The 24992-nt window shown below is 40.5% G+C and overlaps 1 protein-coding gene across 1 annotated transcript in view; it reads right to left on the bottom strand.

Annotated features, from left to right (window-relative positions):
* Positions 1-24992, bottom strand: part of LOC124261726 (phospholipid-transporting ATPase ID-like) — a 105698-nt gene that overhangs the window by 56260 nt on the left and 24446 nt on the right. The window contains exons 2-3 of the mRNA XM_046696075.1: positions 10620-10686; positions 7541-7581 (exon numbers count right to left, since the gene is read on the bottom strand). Coding sequence (XP_046552031.1) covers positions 7541-7574 — 34 coding nt within the window. The 5' untranslated portion in view covers positions 7575-7581; positions 10620-10686. The remainder of the gene's footprint in view (positions 1-7540; positions 7582-10619; positions 10687-24992) is intronic.

Here is a 24992-nt window from a genome sequence, read left to right as displayed (position 1 = left end):
GTAGAGCCAGTGAGTGATGGGTCGGCCCAGTGTGTGTGGCGCGCAAGTGTGTGTAGAGCAAGAGTGTGTGGATGGAGCCCGTGAGGTGCGATGGGACTTGTATGTGGTATGTGGATGGCGTCATAATGTGTTAATAAAACCAGATAGTGTGGATGGAGCCAGCGTGGGGATGAAACTTCTGTGAGTGGATGGATCCAGAGTGCTTGGATGGAGTTAGTGTGTAGTGAATGGAGCCAGTGTGTATTAACGGCTCCAGAGAGTGGGGATAGAGCTTGTCTGAGTGGATGGAGCCAGTGTGTGTTGACAGATCCAGTGTGGAATAGGTGGATGCAGAGAGACCAAGTATCATACTGAGGTGGAATACTGCATTATGAACCCTCAACAATCATAGCTCCTAGCAAAGTAAAGAGATAGGCGGTGAACCCAGGTGACATCAGACAAATGGGTCCCCTCTGCATCTCCCTCCAATAGCTGCCTGGCAATACTCCCATATAACAACTGTCCCCATAGCCTGTCACACATATTGAGCTCACACTAAGTCCTGTCTAACCATGCAGGTACTTGTGTACATGTGGACAAGACTGGGGCCAAAGAGTGACTTCCGTGCACTGATCACTGCGACAGTCGGACAACATTCCCGAGATGACTGAGCTGGTGTTGATTAAAGTTTGATAGGCAGAAGTTGGTACCTGGTTGCAAAGCACGCTACTGGAGAGTGAGTAATTTGACCATGTTGAATATTTCAGGACCCAGCCAGGATAGGATCAGAATCATCAGCCTCTGTAATACAGGACTTCAACCAATCTATTTTCTTTCCACTGAAACTGCACTTTCTTCCTGAATATTTGACTTTCAAAATAAGAAACCATGAAGTCTGGATGAATAAATTATCACACTTTCCGTTACTTACTTCCTCACAAGTACTTCATTTTTTATGCAGCATCTTGATGACTAATTGTATAGGAAACGGTAAACAGCTGATAGCAGATGGCTACAAAGATCATGAAGGGTTTTCCTTGTGTATTTCTCAGCTACGGATACTGGTGTCAATTTAGACTAAGGCTTAGTCTCTGAATATATATAATTTTGATAGTAACAAACAAGCCCATTTAAATTGAAAAGGAGCCCTAGGGAGACCAGAGATTCCTGAACCTGGGGAAATCTAGACTTGCTTCGTTTAGGGCTTTAGCACTACAGGGAAGGCTAGGCTGTAGGGAAAATAATGTGGTTCAGGGACTGTGAGACAGACTAGTGTCAATTATACAGGAGGCATCTCACTTGGTCAGGACACTCAGAAATATTCCGTGACGCTGTAATTCAAAACACCCTCCACTGGATGCTGTGTGAAGTTCATTCCAATGACAGAAACTATTCCTAAATACTACTTTGTGTCACCTGTCACCAAGTCATACTTCAGTCACTAACTCTGGTTGTACAATAATGGCCTCATATTCAAATTCTACCGATATGGACAGAATATAATAAAACATGGGGCAATAAGACTGGTTGGACAATTCAGACAGTTAGTTATTAATGAATGGGTCACGCTACCTCACACCACAGCTGCCTGTAGGCAGTGCCAATTTAGACAGTGTTCCACAGATCAGGATGTCTGTCACTGTGAGACAAAACACCTTGTGTTACCAGCACTTCAGCACCCCTGATACCCAGGTGGTACAACCCTTCCAGGGGTGTCACAGGAAAGACCTGCTAACATTTATGTCTTTGCCACATGGAGACATTTCAGTTTCCCTGGATGTGGACAAATCTCCTCGACCTGTCCAGGAAGTAGCTTCCAGTACATGCCAAGCTCTCTTGAATCAACAAAGCAAATCCTGCCCAGTTCCCTCTTGACAGCGTCGCTAATGAAGCTATGGCTATCAGACCACAGGAATTAATCTGCTCGAGGTAAGTGAGTGCCATGCATTCACTCATAGCAGGAAAGGAAGATGACAACATATGACTGATATCAAAGTGGTTTGCTCATTGTGAAAATATGACACAACTTTAATAATCTTCCCAAATGTGACTTTCACTTTGCATGACAGATATTGAAGCTGTGGTTCACTGCAAAAAGGTGGTAACACCATTGTTTGATTGTTGTGTTGATTGTTTAATGCCACAATCAAGTATGTTCCAGGTTAATGATCACTACCTGAAATAATGAGTAAATAATGAGTAAAACCAGACAAGAGATCAATACATATTGTGAGCAAACACATGTGGTTGGGTTACAATCACATAGAATCAACCAAGTCACTAAGTTGCTGCACTTCATTAATTAAATCTTACAACAGCATGTGTTGCAGGAGATGTGGGTCAGATCACAGCTGGCAGGTTGCACTAGGGTCTGTTTAGTGTGGGTCAGATCACAGCTGGCAGGTTGCACTAGGGTCTGTTTAGTGTGGGTCAGATCACAGCTGGCAGGTTGCACTAGGGTCTGTTTAGTGTGGGTCAGATCACAGCTGGCAGGTTGCACTAGGGTCTGTTTAGTGTGGGTCAGATCACAGCTGGCAGGTTGCACTAGGGTCTGTTTAGTGTGGGTCAGATCACAGCTGGCAGGTTGCACTAGGGTCTGTTTAGTGTGGGTCAGATCACAGCTGGCAGGTTGCACTATGGGTCTGTTTAGTGTGGGTCAGATCACAGCTGGCAGGTTGCACTAGGGTCTGTTTAGTGTGGGTCAGATCACAGCTGGCAGGTTGCACTAGTGTGGGTCTGTTTATGGTGTGGGTCAGATCACAGCTGGCAGGTTGCACTATGATCTGTTTAGTGTGGGTCAGATCACAGCTAGCAGGTTGCACTATGGCCATTTAATGTGGGTCAGATCACAGCTGACAGGTTGCACTAGGGTCTGTTTAATGTGGGTCAGATGACAGCTGACCGGTTGCACTAGGGTCTGTTTAGTGTGGGTCAGATCACAGCTGTCAGGTTGCACTAGGGTATGTTTAGTATGGGTCAGATCACAGCTGGCAGGTTGCACTATGGCTTGTTTAGTGTGGGTCAGATGACAGCTGACAGGTTGCACTATGGCCTGTATACCGTGGATCAGATCACAGCTGGCAGGTTGCACTACAGCCTATTAAGTGTGGGTCAGATCACAGCTGGCAGTTTGCATTACAGCCTATTAAGTGTGGGTCAGAATCAGATCACAGCTGTAGGTTGCACTATGGCCTGTTTTGGTGTGGGTCAGATCACAGCTGTCGGTTGCACTATGGCCTGTATAGCATGGATCAGATCACAGCTGTAGGTTGCACTATGGCCTGTATAGCATGGATCAGATCACAGCTGTAGGTTGCACTATGGCCTGTATAGCATGGATCAGATCACAGCTGTAGGTTGCACTATGGCCTGTATAGCATGGATCAGATCACAGCTGTAGGTTGCACTATGGCCTGTTTAGCGTGGATCAGATCACAGCTGTAGGTTGCACTATGGCCTGTATAGCATGGACCAGATCACAGCTGTAGGTTGCACTATGGTCTGTATAGCATGGACCAGATCACAGCTGTAGGTTGCACTATGGCCTGTATAGCATGGATCAGATCACACCTGTAGGTTGCACTACGGCCTGTTTAGTGTGTCAGATCATGTCTGTTAACACAATGAGGCCGTGTATCAACTGAACTGACAAATATAACAAGCCCTTTCCATGTATTCATATCACATAAGAAGATGAACTTATCTTCATTTCATATGACATGCAATCTCCTTTTGATATACTATAGTAGTAATGATGGTGGTATAAGTTTCTAAAACATTTCATACCACATGCTGCTATTAAATGAAAAATACACAAACTTATTGTTTGAAGAAGTATCAAAAGACACACTGCATCTTCATCAACATTCTCGTTTTCAGAAACAGCCTTAAAATGATATGTCTAACATGAACCCTCAAACTCCCATCAACCATTACAGAAACACTGAACACAACTTACCAAATCCTTCTGTAAAGATTTTGGTCATACCGCAACACTTCATCTCAACCATCCTCCTCAAGACAGAGTCAGACACAGAGATAGTAATAGCTTCCAGTGGACACAGAGCAGGATGGCTCTAGGTGTGCAAGTGTCAAACAATCCTCATGTCATCAAGCGATCGATCCAGTCACTGGACATGCATTACTGTGTGCACAAGGCTCTAGAAGCCAACTTCCCAGTATAGAGAGTACAGGTACAAATGGAGTGAAGTGAAGAATGTTTCGTCTTGTAGTAAGAGGGTTACTCAGGGTTTAGCTTCACCCACAGGAATATAAGTGTCTCCACATCCTCCGGAAACAGTTTTTTCACACTATGTGAGAAAGGCGCCTATGGTCTGTTTTCATTCTGAAGGATCAACAGCTCTTGGTTCAATTACTCACAGAGACAAAAGCATCACGTACTCCAGACAACAAGTCCATGTTTTCCTCACTTCATCTTAAAAAAGCACTCCTAGAGTGGTTTCTTAAACCAATGTTACCAAAGTTAGCTTTGGCACCAACTCCAAGGGATCAAGAATACTCATGAGATCAAGGTTACTCCTACAAGAGACAAAATATAGAACAGGTGCCAATGTGGACGTCCTAGCTTACAAGCAGCACTGACAAGGGCTCAGCATCATATCCCAGGGGCTGTTAGGCAAGTCAAATAAGGACTTATTACAATGTCTGCACTGAAGGTGGCGCTGTTACCACATTGACCTTTGTTCATGTCATGGGGCTAACCAAGGCCTTTCTAATGAAGATAAAGATCTAACAGCCCTTGATCATGTCATAAGCAAAGCAGCTCAAGCTACAAAGACGATTTGCTCGACCAGAGGCAATGAAACCACATGCAATGGTACAAGCTGTGAGAAGAAAAAGAGACATAATCAATAGGAAAACTACTTCTTTGGCTATAAACATGGCTTGTGGGAGAGTGCTGGCTGAGGCCAACATGGACAATAACATTCTACTTTCTCTATTACAATGGCAATGTTTCTCCTTGGTCCTGGTGGTATTCTTCTGTAAGTCACTTCAACATCAGTATGTCGTGCTGGTTGTCTCATAGGGATGTTTCATATGTGCATAGGAGAATATCTAATCCTTAGTGCTACCATGTTTGTACATATGCGAGATGAACAAAATACTGAAAATGATAACTCAAATTAATCATTCTCACTCATATGCACTTTCCTTTCATCATATGAATTAGAATGAGTGAGTGTGTTTGGTTTTACGCCGCTTTTAGCAACATTCCAGCAACATCACTGCTGGGAACACCAGAAATGGTGTACCCATGTGGGGAATCGAACCCGGGTTTTCAGTGTGACGAGTGAACACTTTAACCATTAGGCTAACCAACCCTAAATAACACAGACCTATTCATGGTGAATATGGCAATGAGAAGAACAAGCCGCACCATCATGTCGCTGGTGACAGTTTGTGCCGGGCATCCACTGACAAGGTGTTGGAGAGTCTAATGAGTCACACCCTGACAGCTTCCAGTATTACTGTTGTTATTTCCTCTCACATTACTCTGTCCTGAGGTTATCAGTGACAAATACAGGCCAGTCAGCTAGAAACACGGGTAACATCTTTACTGCAAGCCTCATGCCACAAATAATCAAATTACGTGTCACTGAGAGAAATAGTTAAATGAACTATGGATGAATATGTTTGGGAACAAACTGAACGGAGATCTGACATGGGTGTTCCATAACATGGTTGTCTGTGGCATCACAGACATCAATTTAATCTCATGTAGCCCTTCGCACTAGATAGCTTACGTATCATGGACACAATTTGGGTAAAGTCATTATGAGTCAATTGAACCACAGAGGTGCACTTTGCAAGGCTCATTTAGCCTATCAGTGTGTACAATACACTCCCACAATTAACCACTTCCAGCACTGTGTTCCTATGGCTGGTGGAACAGGATAGACTGTAATATCAGTACCTCGGCACCAAGCTGCCACAGGAACTGATTAACCTGTCAGGGTGAGGACGGAATGCAGGGCCTGCTGTAACACTCTGCCACTTCCAACCTTAGCCTTACTTCCACTGCGAGGATCAGTGTTGCAATATTCCCCAGATGATGCCATTAAACAACCATGATGTCACCCTCACCCAGGGATATAACCCTTTCACATCACAAACACCACATTCTCCATCAACATGATCAAGCTTCAGCAAGAGTGACCCCCAGAAAACTATAGTGTGAAAAACAGCATCAGGGCTCTGATCAATGGAGAGCTTTACTCCTTGGCTTAGTAAAGTAACATTGAAATCTCGCTGGACTTTTCCTGCTTCTACAGTTCAATTCCTATCTTTATTGAACAGTGATATGTTGTGCGATGGGAATGTGTCGCCTCAGTTAACCATCTGCTACTGGTGTCAACTTTGATTTTTGCCCCATTGTGTGTGTTTCTGTCTTGGCCACAAAGCAAGGAGAGGGATGTATTGAGTGGGGACTGTAGGTTTTATAGGAAACAAGGTTCACTCAGTACAGAGAGTATTAAATCAATACAGCACACTGGACACCACAAAGACAATATCTACCTACTCAACCAAGTACTCAGATTTCAATGGTGACATTTATCCTTGTGTTTTCATACTTTAGTGTAATAGTTTTCCTCAGAGCGTCTCTAGGAAGAAAATATATTTACAATAACCACTTTCATGGAAGCAGAGGAAAGTAGATCAGGGAAATGGCTTTTATAAATCAAAGATTATATATTATTCAGGTGTGAGTGAGTGAGGTGATTTTTAACAGCAATGAGCTATTATATTGGCTTCCTGCAAACTAATCAAGATTAGCCTTGGTAAATCCTCGTGGTAGTCACCTCTGAATCAGTTAGGTACAATTACACTCTCAACCTGGTGGTAACACACTGCAACTAATCACTTTCCACTTTGGTACTATTCAGTGCCACAGACAGAGATTTTCCAAGAAATGTTTGTATAATACAAAGTACTGAAATGCAATTATTTCATACAAGCAGAATTTCTGTATCATAGAAAAACAAAACACTGCACTGCTCCCATCTCAAATATTGTCTATTGTCGGAAATGAATGCCATTTTTAACTGTCCATACAGGAAACAATCCCTCAAAATATCAGATTCAGTCTTTGCCTAAAATGTTTTAGAAAAGGCCTGTAGTACCTGATGTAAATGTCTGACAAAACCATTTCTTTAACTATAAGAAATTGATAAATGTACAATTGTGACCATATAATGAGCATGTGTTGACAAATAAGTACCAAACAGTGATAATACATGTTCACCAAAATATAGGAGCCTCTTGGCCCACCAGAGATACCCATCACAAACACAAGCAGAGGCAAGTCAAGTGTTCACCTGAAAACACTTGGGAACAAACGGTACAAGTCAAAAAAAGGAAATGCATGGAACATGATCACTCTTGTGTCAAACTTGGAAACCATTTACTTGCCACGAATAGCTGCAAAATTGCTGATGCTGCGAGCAATACTCCCTCACTCACTCACTGGAAACAATTTCTGAGGCCAGCATTTAACCTGTGCTCATGGTAGTGATTGTGATGATGAAGAAGTTGTACTTACCCGGTGGCCGTTCTTTCTTCCAGCATAGATTCATGGTGAATCTACAACAAATATGGTCAACATTTACTAGTGTTAAATGTTACAACCTTCTTTTTTCTAGATTTAGAAAGGAACTGAAACTTATCCTTTGTCACACAAGTGTCAGCATAGCGTCATTGATTCTCTTGTACAAATACTAAGTGACAAGACAAAAAGGTCTATTTTGACATCAAACATTAATCTGAGATCTGCACAAAGACTGAACGTTAACGTTCCATGTCACGTTTCCTTCTATGCCTTCGTTTTATTTTTGTTGTTCAGTACTTTTGTTCTCCTGCCTTTCTAATGGTCAGCTGTGTTGTTGAAATATGACCATGATGATCACCAGAGAGGGTGCTGTGTTGATCCATATGCAATCAATATTTGGATCATGAAACGTTCAGTTGATACAGTGACACAAATAATAGCATTGCAATACAAGTAACTTAATGGAATCCCTGATCCAACATCCTAAGGGAAAAGGGAATCTGCAGGGGATTGTATGACATGAATCATTGGCAAGGAATTTGTCTCCTCATGTCATACTGATGCATATTCACATTTCAATATTGGGGAAATCTTAATTCAAATTTTTGTTAATTCAAATCTGAACAAAATTCGTCAGAAGCTGTTCATAATGTATATTATTTTGACCTGAAGAAACTCAAGACTGTGTACTTGTGGTGTAAGCAGTGAGATGATCGATGTATAAAAATCATTGAACTTTATCAGAAGTAGAGAGTGTATCATTAAGACTGACTGACTGAATTTGGCTTTACGCCGCTTTTAGCAATATTCCAGCAACATCACGGCGGGGGACACCAGAAATGGGCTTCACAAATTGTACCCATGTGGGGATTCGAACCCGGGTCTTCGGCGTGACGAGACAACGCTTTAACCACTGGGCTACCCCACCGCCCCGTATCATTAAGAAGCATTAAAAATATTACTTATTTTCCTGCATATGAGCACACACAACTACTTTGTAATATTTCCTAGCTAGAACACATACCTTCTCAACTCATGACAAATTTAGAAATACATTCTGTGGTATACAATAAATGAAAATTTCAAATGATTTTTGTTTAGATGTTTGTTTGTTAGCTGTGATACTCCTGTATGGAAATAATCGTGACAAGACAATTTGGTGATAACATCATAAGTATCAATTTACACAAAGGGATATGATGCTACGCATACACTAAGTGACCAAGCCTGACCCCCCAATCCTGTCAGTGGCCTCATACAAGTATGGGTTGATGAAGACTAGTTCTAACCCAAACTTTCACTGATAAAAATCCTGCACAACTTCACAAATATGTAATAACTGATATAAAAGTACATCATGAACACCTTAAGTTTACCATATTTATTGACAGTTTGTTCAAGCAGAAGCTAACTGGAGCCCCTTGTTTCTCACACATAAAATACTGTCAAAATGAAATCATTAAAACGTCTCAAAGGGAACAGTATCATATTCAACTCACAGACTAAACATGTTGACATCTAAAATTGTTCTCGTATGAGAGACACAGAAATCTATAGCATGATTAAAACTACAGTAGACGATGTGGGCTGCATTCAGTCATCTCACAGGTGACAACAAAGCCTGACGACTTCTCCAGGTGTAAATCGTGCATCTAAATATTTAGCGTATCCATGGTCTGGACCACCACATTTGATCAATATCTCTCATTGCTAGGTATAGTTATGGATGGAAGCAGCCCTTTCTAACTTGTGTTTGAGAATGTGCTGTGTTAAAAGCAGTATATACATAATGGCGGATTCCACCCACCACGATGGCTGTGCTGAGGCTCCATAACCTGGGGTATGCTGGTTCCAGCTATAGCATACACGCCTCACACATCTCCTTGTTGTTGTCTTATTGAGTGCTTTTACAGCTTACTTGTTTCCACTGTTTTTAACTATTTTAACTATTCAGGGGTGGTGGGGTAGTCGAGTGGTTAAAGTGTTTGCTTGTCACACTGTTGGCTTGGGTTTGGTTCACCACATTAGTATAATGTTTGAAGCCCATGTCTGGTATCCCTGGCCATGATATTGCTGTAATGTTGCCAAAAGCAGGGTAACATTCAACTCACTCACTCACTCACTAGTCTAAACCTGTTTCACAAACTTGAAAGGAGCTTGACAATCACATTTTCAATATATGATTTTCTACATCCACCAAAACATTTTAAGTTCACTTGCCCTTATTTTCAGTCGAGTTTTATGGAAATATAGCAACAGTTATCATGCTGGTTTAAAGGAAGTACATGTACTATGGTTGTGGGCCAGTGCTTTCAGTCACTAACTGTAAAAGTGTTATTTACACAGGTGTTTTTATTGAGTGTTTTGTTTTGTCTGTGACCTGATAATTGTGACATGGTATTTGCTGACCCAGTTTCACATGTTAAGGCTAGTGTGTCTGTTATCTCTTAGTGACGAGCAGCTTCCAGGGTATGTGTCAGTCAACATATGAAGATAAGTGGCCTGTGTACTTTGACCCGATTTCAGGTATATCACCGGTAGGTGTGTCATGAACACTGCAAATGATGCAGGGTGCTTTTTCTTTCAGTGACACATGGAATGGAGTCATTAAGAAATCTAATGACTCCTCTCCCCTAACCCCTGTGTTATTACTGACACCTACTGTGCAAGATTGCATGCAAAGAGGCCTTAAGGGGAGATTACTCTCTCATGCTCTCCTGGGAAATCAAATTTGGTTCCTGTAACAGCAGGTATAGATGGGGATGTCATGCTGCCCTTTCCAGTCTTTACAGGACACTATTGCAATGCCATGCCAATATCACTCTATAAACACTACCTCTACTCTAAGGCAAGATGATAGCTATTGTGCGACCTTTCAGTTAATTCAATTTGAATACAACGGTAAATTTAGATATGGATATTTCACATGCTGAATTAGTGAAAACAAAAACTCATATCATATCATAATCATCTCTAACGACATGAAGTAGAGCAATCATCAAATAGATTGGCAAATTGTTATTTGAACAACATCTGTAGAAACCAGTAGAATCACACACCCTCTTGGCCTTACCTTCTTGTATCACTAGCGCCTAGGGGGTTTTCCGTATCACCATGTCAGTATCTCCGCTCTAGCACAGCTGAAAGCAAACATGAATAATTAAAACATTTTCACAAATGGCACCATCATCTGTACTTTCCACAGCCCCTCCATGTTCATCAAATTTCACACAGCTCTGGGTGAAGATTTTTCAAGGTCATTTCAACCTATGATAATACACAATATATTTCAAAGATATGTATTCTTGAGTTCTGGCCAATGTGATGATCAGTGTCTGTCTGTCCCTGGTGATATGAAATGACCAGGTACTTTAACATAACTACCATGCCTGTAAGGTCACAAAAGAGAGAGGATTTTGAAAGAATAATTTTGCATATTACACACAAAAAGAAACTAAATTGTATCCCTTCAAATTGACGATCGAACAAACATGTATCATCAAATATGGTCACTACCATGGTCACTTTGAAATTTTAAATAAACTAAAACATCGCAACCCATAATGATTTACCAGTTACATCGTTATCATAAGTTTACAAACACATATCGTTTATATACTCATTATGACAAAATACAAGACTGGATGAACATATCGCATTTGTGAGAAGAATCATCCTGTTAGTGAGTGTTACCATGGTTTCAGAAATACAACATTCAACACAACTTAATACAACTTGAGCAAGTCAACACTTGCTGAAACAAGGCATAAAATGTTATGACCTAACAAGAGCTAAGAAAATACCCCATTAAAATGTTGTATTTTGTCAAACATTTATACAACAAAATTTATCACAACTTGCTCTCAGAACAATTCAGAAAATGATCTGAAAACAACACTGGGGTCCAGATGAAACACAACCCAGTCCTTTACATGTATCACCAGCACCTCTCAGCAAACACCTCGGGTGGTGAACACTGTGGTCTGTTGTATGGAAGTAACACTTCTAACTCCACTGTGTACAATAAAAAGGTCCCATCTGAACTATTCATGTACTTACACTGCACAGTCGTCACACCAGAAAGTTGCTGAACAGTTTTCACCTGTCCTACTTCAGGTTTGTAATTCCACAATATCAATACATTGCGAAATACACATCATACGATGGGTGTGACTAGTGAGCATATTGAACCATGGAACATAGGTATGTATGTTTAACTAGCACAACTTATCTATCTGTAGCTATCTTGGTTAATGCTTATATCAACCTCCCCAATAACCCCCCAGCCTACATTCACTCTCAAGTGAGGTGTACTGTGTTGCAATCTCCACCAAATGTAAAATGTTGATTTATACATGTGAATGTTTGAATAATAGTAAAACAGCAGGTGATTTAAGGAAGTGAAATCTATCGATGGAGACACACAATATCTGGAAGAAGGGAACATGTACAACTAAAATTAATTCTGTCTGAATAGATGCCCAAAACAAAGGGGTGGAAATAACCCATTGCCCGACATCCGATTCCAGTGTTTTTTTCTGTCGGCAAACAAATTTGTATATCACACTGTACCGGTGTCCAGTTGATATTCCAATGTTAATAATGTTGTTTATTTAAAAAATCAACAAGAAAACAGCCGGAATAGTGGAAAAATTATCAGGCAAGTGATTTTACATGTGCCACTGTACCGGAGTACACTAGCAAGTTTAAAGTTTATCCACCCCTGAAAACATCACGTAGATTCAAGCCTACACTCTTATTGATACCATATCTCACTTATAACAACAATTCTCCCAGCAGTGAAGGAATGTGGAGGCCTAAAACAGGTTATCTCGTCTACCTACAAAAAACATTGTCACCTTTAAACAAATAACTACTTTACTTGTCAACATGTCCCATTTTGAACACGCCCACTCACATCTGATAACAGATAAGTGTATGCGTCACCACCACAGATAAGCCTAGTACTAGTATCTAACACTACCAAGTGGATCATATCACACAACACAGTCAATGTAAAATAGCAACATCATTTTCAACAACTATAGTATCATGTAGGGGCGGTGGGGTAGCCTAGTGGTTAAAGCGTTGGCTCGTCACGCCGAAGACCCGGGTTCGAATCCCCACATGGGTACAATGTGTAAAGCCCATTTCTGGTGTCCCCCGCCGTGATGTTGCTGGAATAGTGCTAAAAGCGGCGAAAAACAAACTCAAAGTCAGTCAGTCAGTCAGTCAGTCAGTCAGTCAGTCAGTCAGTCAGTCAGTCAGTATCATGTAAAACCAACTGGTAAATTGCTATGATCTTTTTTCTTTTTTAATAGTGAGGTCATTATCCCAGATTGTCGAGAGTTGTAAGACAAAAATAAACAGCAGACAGAGGTAATTGTTTGCTTCATTGATACTTTTGAAATATGCCTTACATTTACAAAACTTAGTCAAGTCAACTTCAGTGGGGGTCAAATGACACAAAATTTGTCACAGACAAATCAAATTCCACTGTTCTTTTGAAACAAGAACAGTATTGTGTTTTACCATGTTTTTTATACATGATATAATATTCTTCTACTTCAGCTTAAACAAATGGGGCAAGGCTGTGATTTTGAATATAGGTCTCATGTTTATAAAATGTGTTTGACTGGGTGTTGGCTGCAAACATACAGTGACAGCTGTCCGAAGTTCGTGATTAGAGCATGAAGCTTGTGACATCTTGAACCCAAATGATATATCATCCTGGAATGGAGACATGCTGGATTATCAAGGAGGAGCAATATGATATACCCATCATTTCATCAGCTCAAGGTTTACTTGATCCTTTCTTTCCACCCGAGCTCTGCACAATTGTAAATAGCACTGGCAGAGCCTGCAATGTCCACTGTCACCATTCAATTTCACCAAGTAATTTAGAAGAATTACAAAACATTTTACCAAGATTACTGAACCCTTTTCAGCCTTTGAATGGTGGGAGGCACAATGACACTGTCATGTGCCACATCTTGTGAAAAAACATGACATCCTGGTGCCAATTAAACTTCAACTTGGGAAAAATTCTTCATTTTCTCAAATGACAGAGGATATTGCAGATACATCTCTAAGACATCACCTTCTATAGTGAGGTAAATACCTTATGAATCAACTCTTGAATCATCTTTGATACAACTGCCTTTTTGCATTCACCTCCCTAAAACACTGTACACTATCACAGAGGGAGGTCACCACCAGGATGACCTGCACTTGACACACCATCATGTTGGACAAATCACAGCTATCCTGTTCATTGCTATCACAAACAGAAATATAACTAAACCCATCATGTCAGATTTCTTTTGATAGTCACTGACCCATTCACAACAATCATGTCCTTGAAAGAACTGATGGCAAGGGTCAACCAGCATGACAGTAGTCCTGGGTCAGTTGTCCCCTGCTGGACCCTGTAAATAGCTGTGGTCCTGCTGTCAGGTCAGGTCAACAAGTCACCTTCACACAGAAAGTGTACTACTATTGTCAGTGTGGAGGTATTAGAGATGTCAAGCAGCAAGTTTTTGTTGGGTTCAACTACTCCTACACTGCAGCTACTGTGTGTTTCCTCACGGTCAACTTATTCCCTACTTGTTGCTAATGTAGTCCAGTGACAGCAAGGCTATGCCAGGTTGTAACTGCTGTAACGTCCCAGGTGAAAGCTATGATAAATAACACAGAGAGAGAAGGTGACCATGAAACTATGTGGTATGTGGAAGAAGCATCAACAACAGCAGGAGTCCGCCAGACGACACAGGAGTATAGTCATGTCAGGATTTGGAACATTTACACTTGTATGGATAATAAATAGAAACATCACACATATCTATAAACTTGTGTATACATTGATATAAAACCTGTTTATAGAGTCATCCAGTATCATTTCAATGTCAAGTAGCAATTGATGGTGTCATGTATCATATCACACTGTGAGATCTATAGTATCATATAGCAGCCCAGAGATTTCTAAGTTGGGATATGGATATTGAACAACAATTTACTATTAACATTTGTGGTCTGTGATTCTGAACCTGTTGCCAATGCTTAAGTTTGGCTACAAATTTACATTGACTAAAACTGAGGAAAAATGCAAGCATATTGAACATTTTGCGTCTAGTTCAAGCAAGACAAGCCACAAACTATGAAGACTACTGAAATTAGACTTTCACAGGTGCTTTGGACTATTTTCTCTAGAGGCTTCACTAGACTTAACTATTACTAGCTTTACCAGTAGTTAATAACCATGGAACCATCCTGACAACACAAAAACAATGTTACCCTGCCATTGGACACATTGGAATTTTGTTTCTTCACACAGTAGTGAATATAAATGGAAAAAGTAACTCCAGTAAAAAATAGGAGGCCATTGGTAAAGTGTGGTTTTACTTTTTATCACAATAATTCACCATAAACCTTGCACAAGTTCCTTTGTCAAGCAATATACATATCAATTTGGTAATAATGGGAATGGTTCTCAGAAAATCGAAAATAGCTTAAATTTTAACACTGAGTTTCATAATAAATATCAATGATTTCAGAGATATATCATGGAACAAAAGCCATATGTCAAAACGAAATATGATGGAGAGACAGCAGCCATTCGGATTTCCTTTTGGTAAGTGTCTACATCTTTATCCTCCTCAACACAGGGATAAATATTTGTTTCTTTAAAAATACAGACTGAAAGTTAGCCACTTTCTCATCCAAGTTGGTGTCCATACCCATGTCAGTTCCTACTCTGTGAAAATACAATCCTTATCTCAGTCAGCCCAAAGATGTCATCTCGGGATTAAAATTGAGTAGTGGAAACTTATTCTGCGACGGAATCCCCAGGGGACAAATATTCTAAACCACATCCATTAAATAATATTCCAGCTGTCCTGACTGAGTCCAAGGTCTCTGTCACAAACAGATCAAAGTGTCAACCATGCTTAATTGCTGCAGCCCTGCCACACATAACAACACCCCTTATATATGACAACACAGTACAGCTAAACATGGTACAATCATCAAACTTAAAGTTGCTGATTTGGCATTAGGTATCAGTTAGCAGCATGCTTTAGAACCAAAACTACTCATGTTTTGGTTTTGTATGTCTTCATTATTCTATCCAAACCTCCATCAGTCAAATCCTACTTCCCTAATGACATACATTCAAGTCATATCAGGAAATGTATACAATCACATACATATTTAACTTAACCCATTCCCACTTATTACAGACTTCGACGTTATAATTATCTGATCCAATCATATAAATTTCCCCGAGGCAAAATGCTTAGCTAAGAACAGGTTGAATAGCTTCAGCACCACATCTATATATGCATTGTGAGGTATGACGCAGAATTGATGACCAATAACACACGGCAAATAGCCCATTCAGTCAAGGACCGAAATACCCTAATACTGACTAACTGGATCTACTTTTAGATACTGATGTAATGGACACAGAAATGGACTCACGGATGCCCATGTGATCGAAGTACATGAGAAGGGAATTAGTATCATGTTGGCACTGACTCGGATCACATTAATAAAAATATAGTAAAAATATAGTGCCAGAGAAACACAGACACTTGATACATGATTACCATAAATGAAAAACAGTTTAAAGACTTTCTTTCCATACTATGTACACTGAAGTTGTAAACAAAATTTTATTCTGAAATACACTGCCATCTTTGTCTTCATCTGAACAAGAGAGCTGTTAAAAGAAATCAAAGATACACAACTATTAAATATATATATGTTGGAAACATCAAACTGATGATAAATGATCACAATTTTGCTGTCAGTTGTGAAGTCAGCTGTCAGTTTATTCAATATTTTGGATTATGATCAAGAGTCGCTTACCTGGGCTACCTAACACACAAAGAAATTCCATCAGTTTTCTGAACAGTCTCATGCTGACTAGCTGAAGATCCATTATGAACACATTTGTATCACAAGTCAAGAGCAACAGAGTGGGAGACGATACACCCATCACACCATCACACAATCACTTTGTATCAGTAACCTCAACACACACAGACACACAGAGGAGACTCCACGTACAGTGCCAACCTCTACCTGGATCAGCCATTTTGTCGCGGCTTGACTAAGTATGTCAGCATAGATCAATACAGCTCGACGACTAGCAGAGGTAGGACCAACTGATTGGTGGCAGAGTCAAGATAGAGAACCCCAAGTACAGTACCACTCCACAGTCGACTAGCAGAGGTAGGACCAACCGATTGGTGGCAGAGTCAGGATACAGAACCCCAAATACAGTACCACTCCACAGGTCGACTAGCAGAGGTAGGACCAACCGATTGGTGGCAGAGTCAGGATACAGAACCCCAAGTACAGTACCACTCCACAGGTCGACTAGCAGAGGTAGGACCAACCGATTGGTGGCAGAGTCAGGATACAGAACCCCAAGTACAGTACCACTCCACACGCTCGACTAGCAGAGGTAGGGACCAACCGATTGGTGGCAGAGTCAGGATACAGAACCCCAAGTACAGTACCACTCCACAGGTCGACTAGCAGAGGTAGGACCAACCAATTGGTGGCAGAGTCAGGATACAGAACCCCAAGTACAGTACCACTCCACAGGTCGACTAGCAGAGGTAGGACCAACTGATTGGTGGCAGAGTCAGGATAGGGTACCCCAAGTACAGTACCACTCCACAGGTAGACTAGCAGAGGTAGGACCAACTGATTGGTGGCAGAGTCAGGATAGGGTACCCCAAGTACAGTACCACTCCACAGGTCGACTAGCAGAGGTAGGACCAACTGATTGGTGGCAGAGTCAGGATAGAGAACCCCAAGTACAGTACCACTCCACAGGTCAACTAGCAGAGGTAGGACCAACTGATTGGTGGCAGAGTCAGGATACAGAACCCCAAGTACAGTACCACTCCACAGGTCGACTAGCAGAGGTAGGACCAACCGATTGGTGGCAGAGTCAGGATACAGAACCCCAAGTACAGTACCACTCCACACGTCGACTAGCAGAGGTAGGACCAACCGATTGGTGGCAGAGTCAGGATACAGAACCCCAAGTACAGTACCACTCCACAGGTCGACTAGCAGAGGTAGGACCAACCGATTGGTGGCAGAGTCAGGATACAGAACCCCAAGTACAGTACCACTCCACAGGTCGACTAGCAGAGGTAGGACCAACTGATTGGTGGCAGAGTCAGGATACAGAACCCCAAGTACAGTACCACTCCACAGGTCGACTAGCAGAGGTAGGACCAACTGATTGGTGGCAGAGTCAGGATAGAGAACCCCAAGTACAGTACCACTCCACAGGTCGACTAGCAGAGGTAGGACCAACTGATTGGTGGCAGAGTCAGGATACAGAACCCCAAGTACAGTACCACTCCACAGGTCGACTAGCAGAGGTAGGGACCAACTGATTTGGTGGCAGAGTCAGGATAGAGAACCCCAAGTACAGTACCACTCCACAGGTCGACTAGCAGAGGTAGGACCAACTGATTGGTGGCAGAGTCAGGATAGAGAACCCCAAGTACAGTACCACTCCACAGGTCGACTAGCAGAGGTAGGACCAACTGATTGGTGGCAGAGTCAGGATAGAGAACCCCAAGTACAGTACCACTCCACAGGTCGACTAGTAGGGTTAGGACCAACCGATTGATGGCAGAGCAAGACAGGATACCCCAACTCGACTACTTCACAGTTTGAGAAGCAGATGTATGACCCACCGAATGGTGGCCAATGTGTAACCACCACCAGTTAACTACATTGAATTAATTATGATGTAATTGTTACAGAAAAACAAAACAATTGTTTATAATGGTGTCAAACATGGTTCTTGGCAGAAGTAGGATCTCTCACAAGCAAAGCTAGAAACACTTGCAAGCAGAGTAAGTAACCCATTCTTTGCAGAGGTGAAACCCATTATAGCAGAGGTAGGAACTATCCGTAAGAGGGGTAGAACTAATCCCAGTTGCAAGACTGGGAATCTGGACTGGAATATTGGCGTATGTACGAACAGCAACAACCCTTGTTACTCTCAGTAGCATGCAGTGTGAATAGTTAATGCAACATGACAAGTTTCATCTCCTGGAACTATGATGCCAATCAGCTGTAACAATGTCAAGGATCTACATAACAACAACTCTCTATCTTATAAACTCATACAAAATACAGTCAACAAACTGGCAACAAGACAACAAACTGACTGCACTTCAAGAGAATGGCTTTTGTACCAGCTCCACAGCAGATTCTCTACCAATGTCAAGAGCCATGATGCAGGTACATCTTGGTGGTGGGTCTACTTATGTCAATTCTTCCATCGAGAAGAAAAACATGCTCACTTAACGATTGATTTACTATGAATTATTAACAGCAGAAGAAAAGGGAATGTTTACCTTGAACAGAATTGCCTGGGAATGGGAAAATAGGTTCTCACTAAAGTCAATAATGTTGCCACTATGTCAGAGGCACATGGGATGTCATGACAGGCGGCCCAGACAAGCCGGTGACCTCGAGGACAAGGTTATATACAGCCACTGATCACACTTCTGGGATAGTTGTTCCTGGATGTCGAGTCATCAGGTCTGTACCAGACAAACCAGTGACCTTGAGGTCAAGGCCACAACATAATCACACCTCATGGATGGTTCTTTCTTTGTTGGGTAGGTTATATAGGTTGGTATGTATTTTTTTCATTCTTTAAAGAATATTTAGATTTACAGTGCCAAAACAACAACTAATATTGCAAAACTTACTTTTGCATGCCAAAAATACATTTTTTCCAGGTAGCCATTGATAAAAGCAAGAAGCCAAACCAATGATATAAGTAGCCCAAAAATTTGAAATAAAATCTTTTAAAAACATATAGCCAGACTTTCATTTTAAAACAAACACAAACAAATATACCAAACATATAAAAGTCAACCTTGAAAGAAGCGGCTTCAGGTTAATCATGCCTTAGGCATAATGTATCGGAGAATGTTCATGGACAATTCAACGGGCCATGTCTACGATTTTATCTTACTTGTAATTTATGAAAATGAAAAACAATTCTGCTTATCAGAACACTCAATTGCTTGTGGAAGAATGAGGTCAGGCCTCACTATGTTGCTATACATCTTTCAAGAATCAATCAAGATAAAGCAGCTGGTAACTATACAACACAACAAGTAACAATGAATAAAACTAGTAACAATATATAGTATAATGCAACCAGTAACAACATAATGTTTCTAGTCACAATACCACATGAAACATGATAACATGAAACTAGCTACAATATGATGCAACCAGTAACAACATGACGGAAGTAGTAACAATATAATGTATAACACAACCAGTAACATTAAAATGTATGACACAACCAGTAACATTATAATGTATGACACAACCAGCAACATTATAATGTATGACACAACCAGCAACATTATAATGTATAACACAACCAGTAACATTATAATGTATGACACAACCAGCAACGCAACATTATAATGTATAACACAACCAGCAACATTATAATGTACAACACAACCAGCAACATTATAATGTATAACACAACCAGTAACATTATAATGTATGACACAACCAGCAACATTATAATGTATAACACAACCAGCAACATCATAATGTATGACACAACCAGTAACATTATAATGTATAACACAACCAGTAACATTAAAATGTATGACACAACCAGTAACATTATAATGTATGACACAACCAGTAACATTAAAATGTATGACACAACCAGCAACACTATAATGTATGACGCAACCAGTAACATTATAATGTATAACACAACCAGCAACATTATAATGTATGACACAACCAGTAACATTATAATGTATAACACAACCAGCAACATTAAAATGTACAACCCAACCAGTATCAGACTACAATCAAATAAGTCCCTTACAATTTTCTTCCTGATTCGCCATAATAATTTAAATGTCTGACACATCCTATTTCCACAGAGCCATGCACAAGAGCTGATACACAGGACAAGTCATCACACTGCTGTCCACACATCAAACATTTAGAAATTACAGAGTCAGATGGGCAATAGGTGTGTAAAAACAGGTTTACCTGTTAGCCTTTGAGTCTGTCCCACCATCCATGTCATGTGACCAGAGGAAACAGTATTGCTTAATACCTGCACACGTGGGCTGGGTGGAGAGCCAGCTGACTGACCTCATGGTAATAACAGGAAACTTAGCCCTCTGAGAGCAGTACATCATCGTGTTACTCATAGTAACCATGTCAGTTAGTGTGAGAATGTACTTGTTTGTTCAACTCTGGGGACAGTTTTGTAGCAGGAGGTGAGGTGAGGTGAAATTGGGTTTAACGTTGTACTTGAGAATATTTCGCTCATATGACAATGTGCATGCGTGTGTATGTGTATGTGCGGCTGCTTGTACTAGCCCAGACTTAAAGGCCGGGGTTCAAACCTATACACAGATGGGGGTGTGGCCTCCTTGCCTTGTCAAAGCTGTCCTTAGATGCAAAGCATTGTAGTATTCAAGTACATTCCATGAAATATCACAAAACTGACTCACCGGTTCAGGCTGATATTAAGTCATAGTATAAAGAAGTATGTTGTGAGGACTCACAGCAAAATGGATGGATGAAGAGAGTCTACAAAACATACTTTTTGGAAATATATTTCTCATTTTTAAATCCAGAATTGAATTTCCCACTGTGTCAGTCAGGTGGCCAGAGGAGGTGCGTTTCCATAGAAAAACAAGCCTTGGAGTGGGGACATGTTTCATTCAGGGTTTTTTTTTTGGAGGTTTGCGCCCCGGCCTTTAAGCTGGTTTTATAGTGCTAGCCCACTGAGATACCATGCCGCAGTGAAGCATGAATACCCCACTCAGACACATTATACTGACTCCGAGCCGACCAGTCCTTGTTGTACCCATTAATGCCGAGCACCAGGCAGGGTCGAACAAGTACCATATTTTAGCGTCTTTTGGTATGACGCGAACCCGCGACCTTCTCTCTCCCTATGCTCTCCGGGCAGACACTCTAACCACTACACCACGGAGGCGGTTCTTGTAGCAGGAGGTCAGTTTGTTGGATGATGAAGTATAGATATTACTCCTGTCCATATCTGCCATTGCTACACTGTCTGGCTTAAAATGATTTAAATACCAATAAAGTATTTTATAAGTACAAAGGGCAGTTGGGGAAGCGAGTGGTCGACAGAAAATATGGCTCTTCGGTCTTCTGATCACACACACTTATTACTCATACATATTCTCATTATACACATGCATACTTTCATCAAACATGCTTCCTCTGATCACACATAAATTTGTTTTTGATCATACACACATTATTTGTTCACACTCAGGTTCATATAGACAAGTAATGGACACCGATTGCTTGATGTTCCATTATCATGACAACAGAATTGTTTGACTTAAACTCAGGTTCATATTGACAAGTAATGGACACCGATTGCTGGATATTCCATTATCATGACAACAGAATTGTTTGACTTAAACTCAGGTTCATATAGACAAGTAATGGACACCGATTGCTTGATGTTCCATTATCATGACAACAGAATTGTTTGACTTAAACACAGGTTCATATAGACAAGTAATGGACACTGATTGCTGGATGTTCCATTATCATGACAACAGAATTGTTTGACTTAAACACAGGTTCATATAGACAAGTGATGGACACTGATTGCTTGATGTTCCATTATCATGACAACAGAATTGTTTGACTTAAACACAGGTTCATATAGACAAGTAATGGACACCGATTGCTGGATGTTCCATTATCATGACAACAGAATTGTTTGACTTAAACTCAGGTTCATATAGACAAGTAATGGACACTGATTGCTGGATGTTCCATTATCATGACAACAGAATTGTTTGACTTAAACTCAGGTTCATATAGACAAGTAATGGACACTGATTGCGGGATGTTCCATTATCATGACAACAGAATTGTTTGACTTAAACTCAGGTTCATAGAGACAAGTAATGGACACCGATTGCTGGATGTTCCATTATCATGACAACAGAATTGTTTGACTTAAACTCAGGTTCATATAGACAAGTAATGGACACCGATTGCTGGGTGTTCCATTATGACAACAGAATTGTTTGACTTCAACACAGGTTCATAGAGACAAGTAATGGACACCCGATTGGGATGTTCCATTATCATGACAACAGAATTGTTTGACTTAAACTCAGGTTCATATAGACAAGTAATGGACACCGATTGCTGGGTGTTCCATTATGACAACAGAATTGTTTGACTTCAACACAGGTTCATAGAGACAAGTAATGGACACCGATTGCGGGATGTTCCATTATCATGACAACAGAATTGTTTGACTTAAACTCAGGTTCATAGAGACAAGTTATGGACACCGATTGCTGGATGTTCCATTATCATGACAACAGAATTGTTTGACTTAAACACAGGTTCATAGAGACAAGTAATGGACACAGATTGCTGGACACAATATGTTGAGTGAATCTGTGATCAAGTCCCCCAGCTGTTTGAACATCAATGTCCCCACCACGTTCAACGTCTGAAACTCCCAAAGTTGAGTTAATGATAAGATCTATCTTCAACAGAGAACCTTCAGTGTCCCCAGTTTGGATCAAGTCACTTGGAGAATATGTCAGTAATTTCTCTGCATATGAATTTAATGTAGGACAGGTGATGCAAACAAAGATACATACATTTAGCCCTCTGGGAAAACCAGGGTGAGCTCTCTGAAAGTATGTTGCCGGCTATGGCAGGGATATCTCCAGTATTCTCAGCTCTAAGTGCCCCTTGCAGGCAAATTGGGAGAAAACTGCTATTTTGTTACAAACATATTCTAAGTTATTCTATTAAATGCAGAGGTAATATAACATTGTATTTTGAGACTGCAATCCAATCATATAGAATAAAGCATAAACACCTATTTATTTTTCTGATTTCAGTTATCTATTCCCTGCATGAAGTTGAATCCAAGGCAGATCTAAGTTCAAGGACATGACCAAGGCAGGATACATAGCATGGCACAAAGAGTGAGTGAGTGAATGACGTTTTTATACAACAACATATCTCCTATCACAACATAATGACTCAGTAATATGGGAAAGAGGCCCAAAGTGCTGAATGGCCTCAGCAGCATACAGTCTTGGTAAAACCATGAAGCATGGTACGCAGTTACTAGAGACACTTGTCATTATGACAATTTCCTGATTTCTGCAAGATTTGACAATATTCTATGCCATTACGAAAACTGAAAAATATCTTCCAAGACATTTTGGATGGCAATCATTCAAAGCCATGGAAAATGAAAATCTGAAAATCCCAGTAACATCCTATGGATATACAGCCATATTCTGTCCAAGTAGTCATGTCTCAAAACTATTACAACCTACAGACCTACTGACCGATTTTCATATTAGTGGAATTCAAGGTCATTAGAAAGCCCACAATAAACAACTGATGCCAAGATACCAGAAAAGCTGCAACCATGGCAACCAGACCCATTAATTCCTCTGCCAAACTGTACCTGTATACGTCCTCATCACAACCTGTAAGGCTTGGCCAGCAGGATGCTTGATGATCAATATTTCACATCACACATTCAACAACACTTTCGATACTTGTCTTCCAAAAATGTGAATATTTTTTGCTTTTTCCAACAAAAACACATTAGTAGCTTTCATCTTTTTTAACTCGAAGATTTTCCTTTCACAAATTAATTTCAACCTATACAGATACACCCATTAGATACCAATTTCTATTCCTTTACCTTATCAGCAAGAGCTCTTGTTTATGGTAGCTGTTGAGGTTGAACTATATAATAAAGGAAAGTCCTGTATAAATGCATTCCTGCTGCAGAATAATTATTAGAATTGTGAATCACGAATGGAGATAAATACATTTCCTTTCAATTATACTGACTGCAATAAACTTTATTTCAATCAATGATATGTAATCACTATTCTCTATATAATGTATATTCACATAATTATAACAGGTAACCATGGGAACACACAAGCAAGGAAGATGATGATAAACTCAAGCAAGACAATCCAATATTTCTTGTGAAATTCACTGTAAACACAGTTTCCATATATTTATGTAATTTAGTTATAATCTGCTTTATATGTTTTTCATATATAGTTTGATAAAAATTAAGATTCAAACATCACACATGACTCTCACTACTGTTGTAGAGAGGATTCTACAATCAGTCATGGCCACTCCCTATCTTATGGGCCCAAGGGAAAATCATGTCAGACTACAAATGACCCTAAGTGTAGTATGGACATCTGCAGCAACAGATCCACAAAATGTACACCTTCACCTCAAAGTGAAACCCTGTCACAGCTCACAACCTTCTTCAAGTGAAACCCTGTCACAGCCAGCAACCTTCTCCAAGTGAAACCCTGTCACAGCCAGCAACCTT

This window comes from Haliotis rubra, unplaced genomic scaffold, assembly GCF_003918875.1.
Source record: "Haliotis rubra isolate DU_JTF1 unplaced genomic scaffold, ASM391887v1 Scf805, whole genome shotgun sequence".
Taxonomy (NCBI): Eukaryota; Metazoa; Mollusca; class Gastropoda; order Lepetellida; family Haliotidae; genus Haliotis; species Haliotis rubra.
The sequence above is the reverse complement of the archived record's forward strand: the minus strand, read 5'-3'. Positions and strand labels throughout refer to the sequence as shown.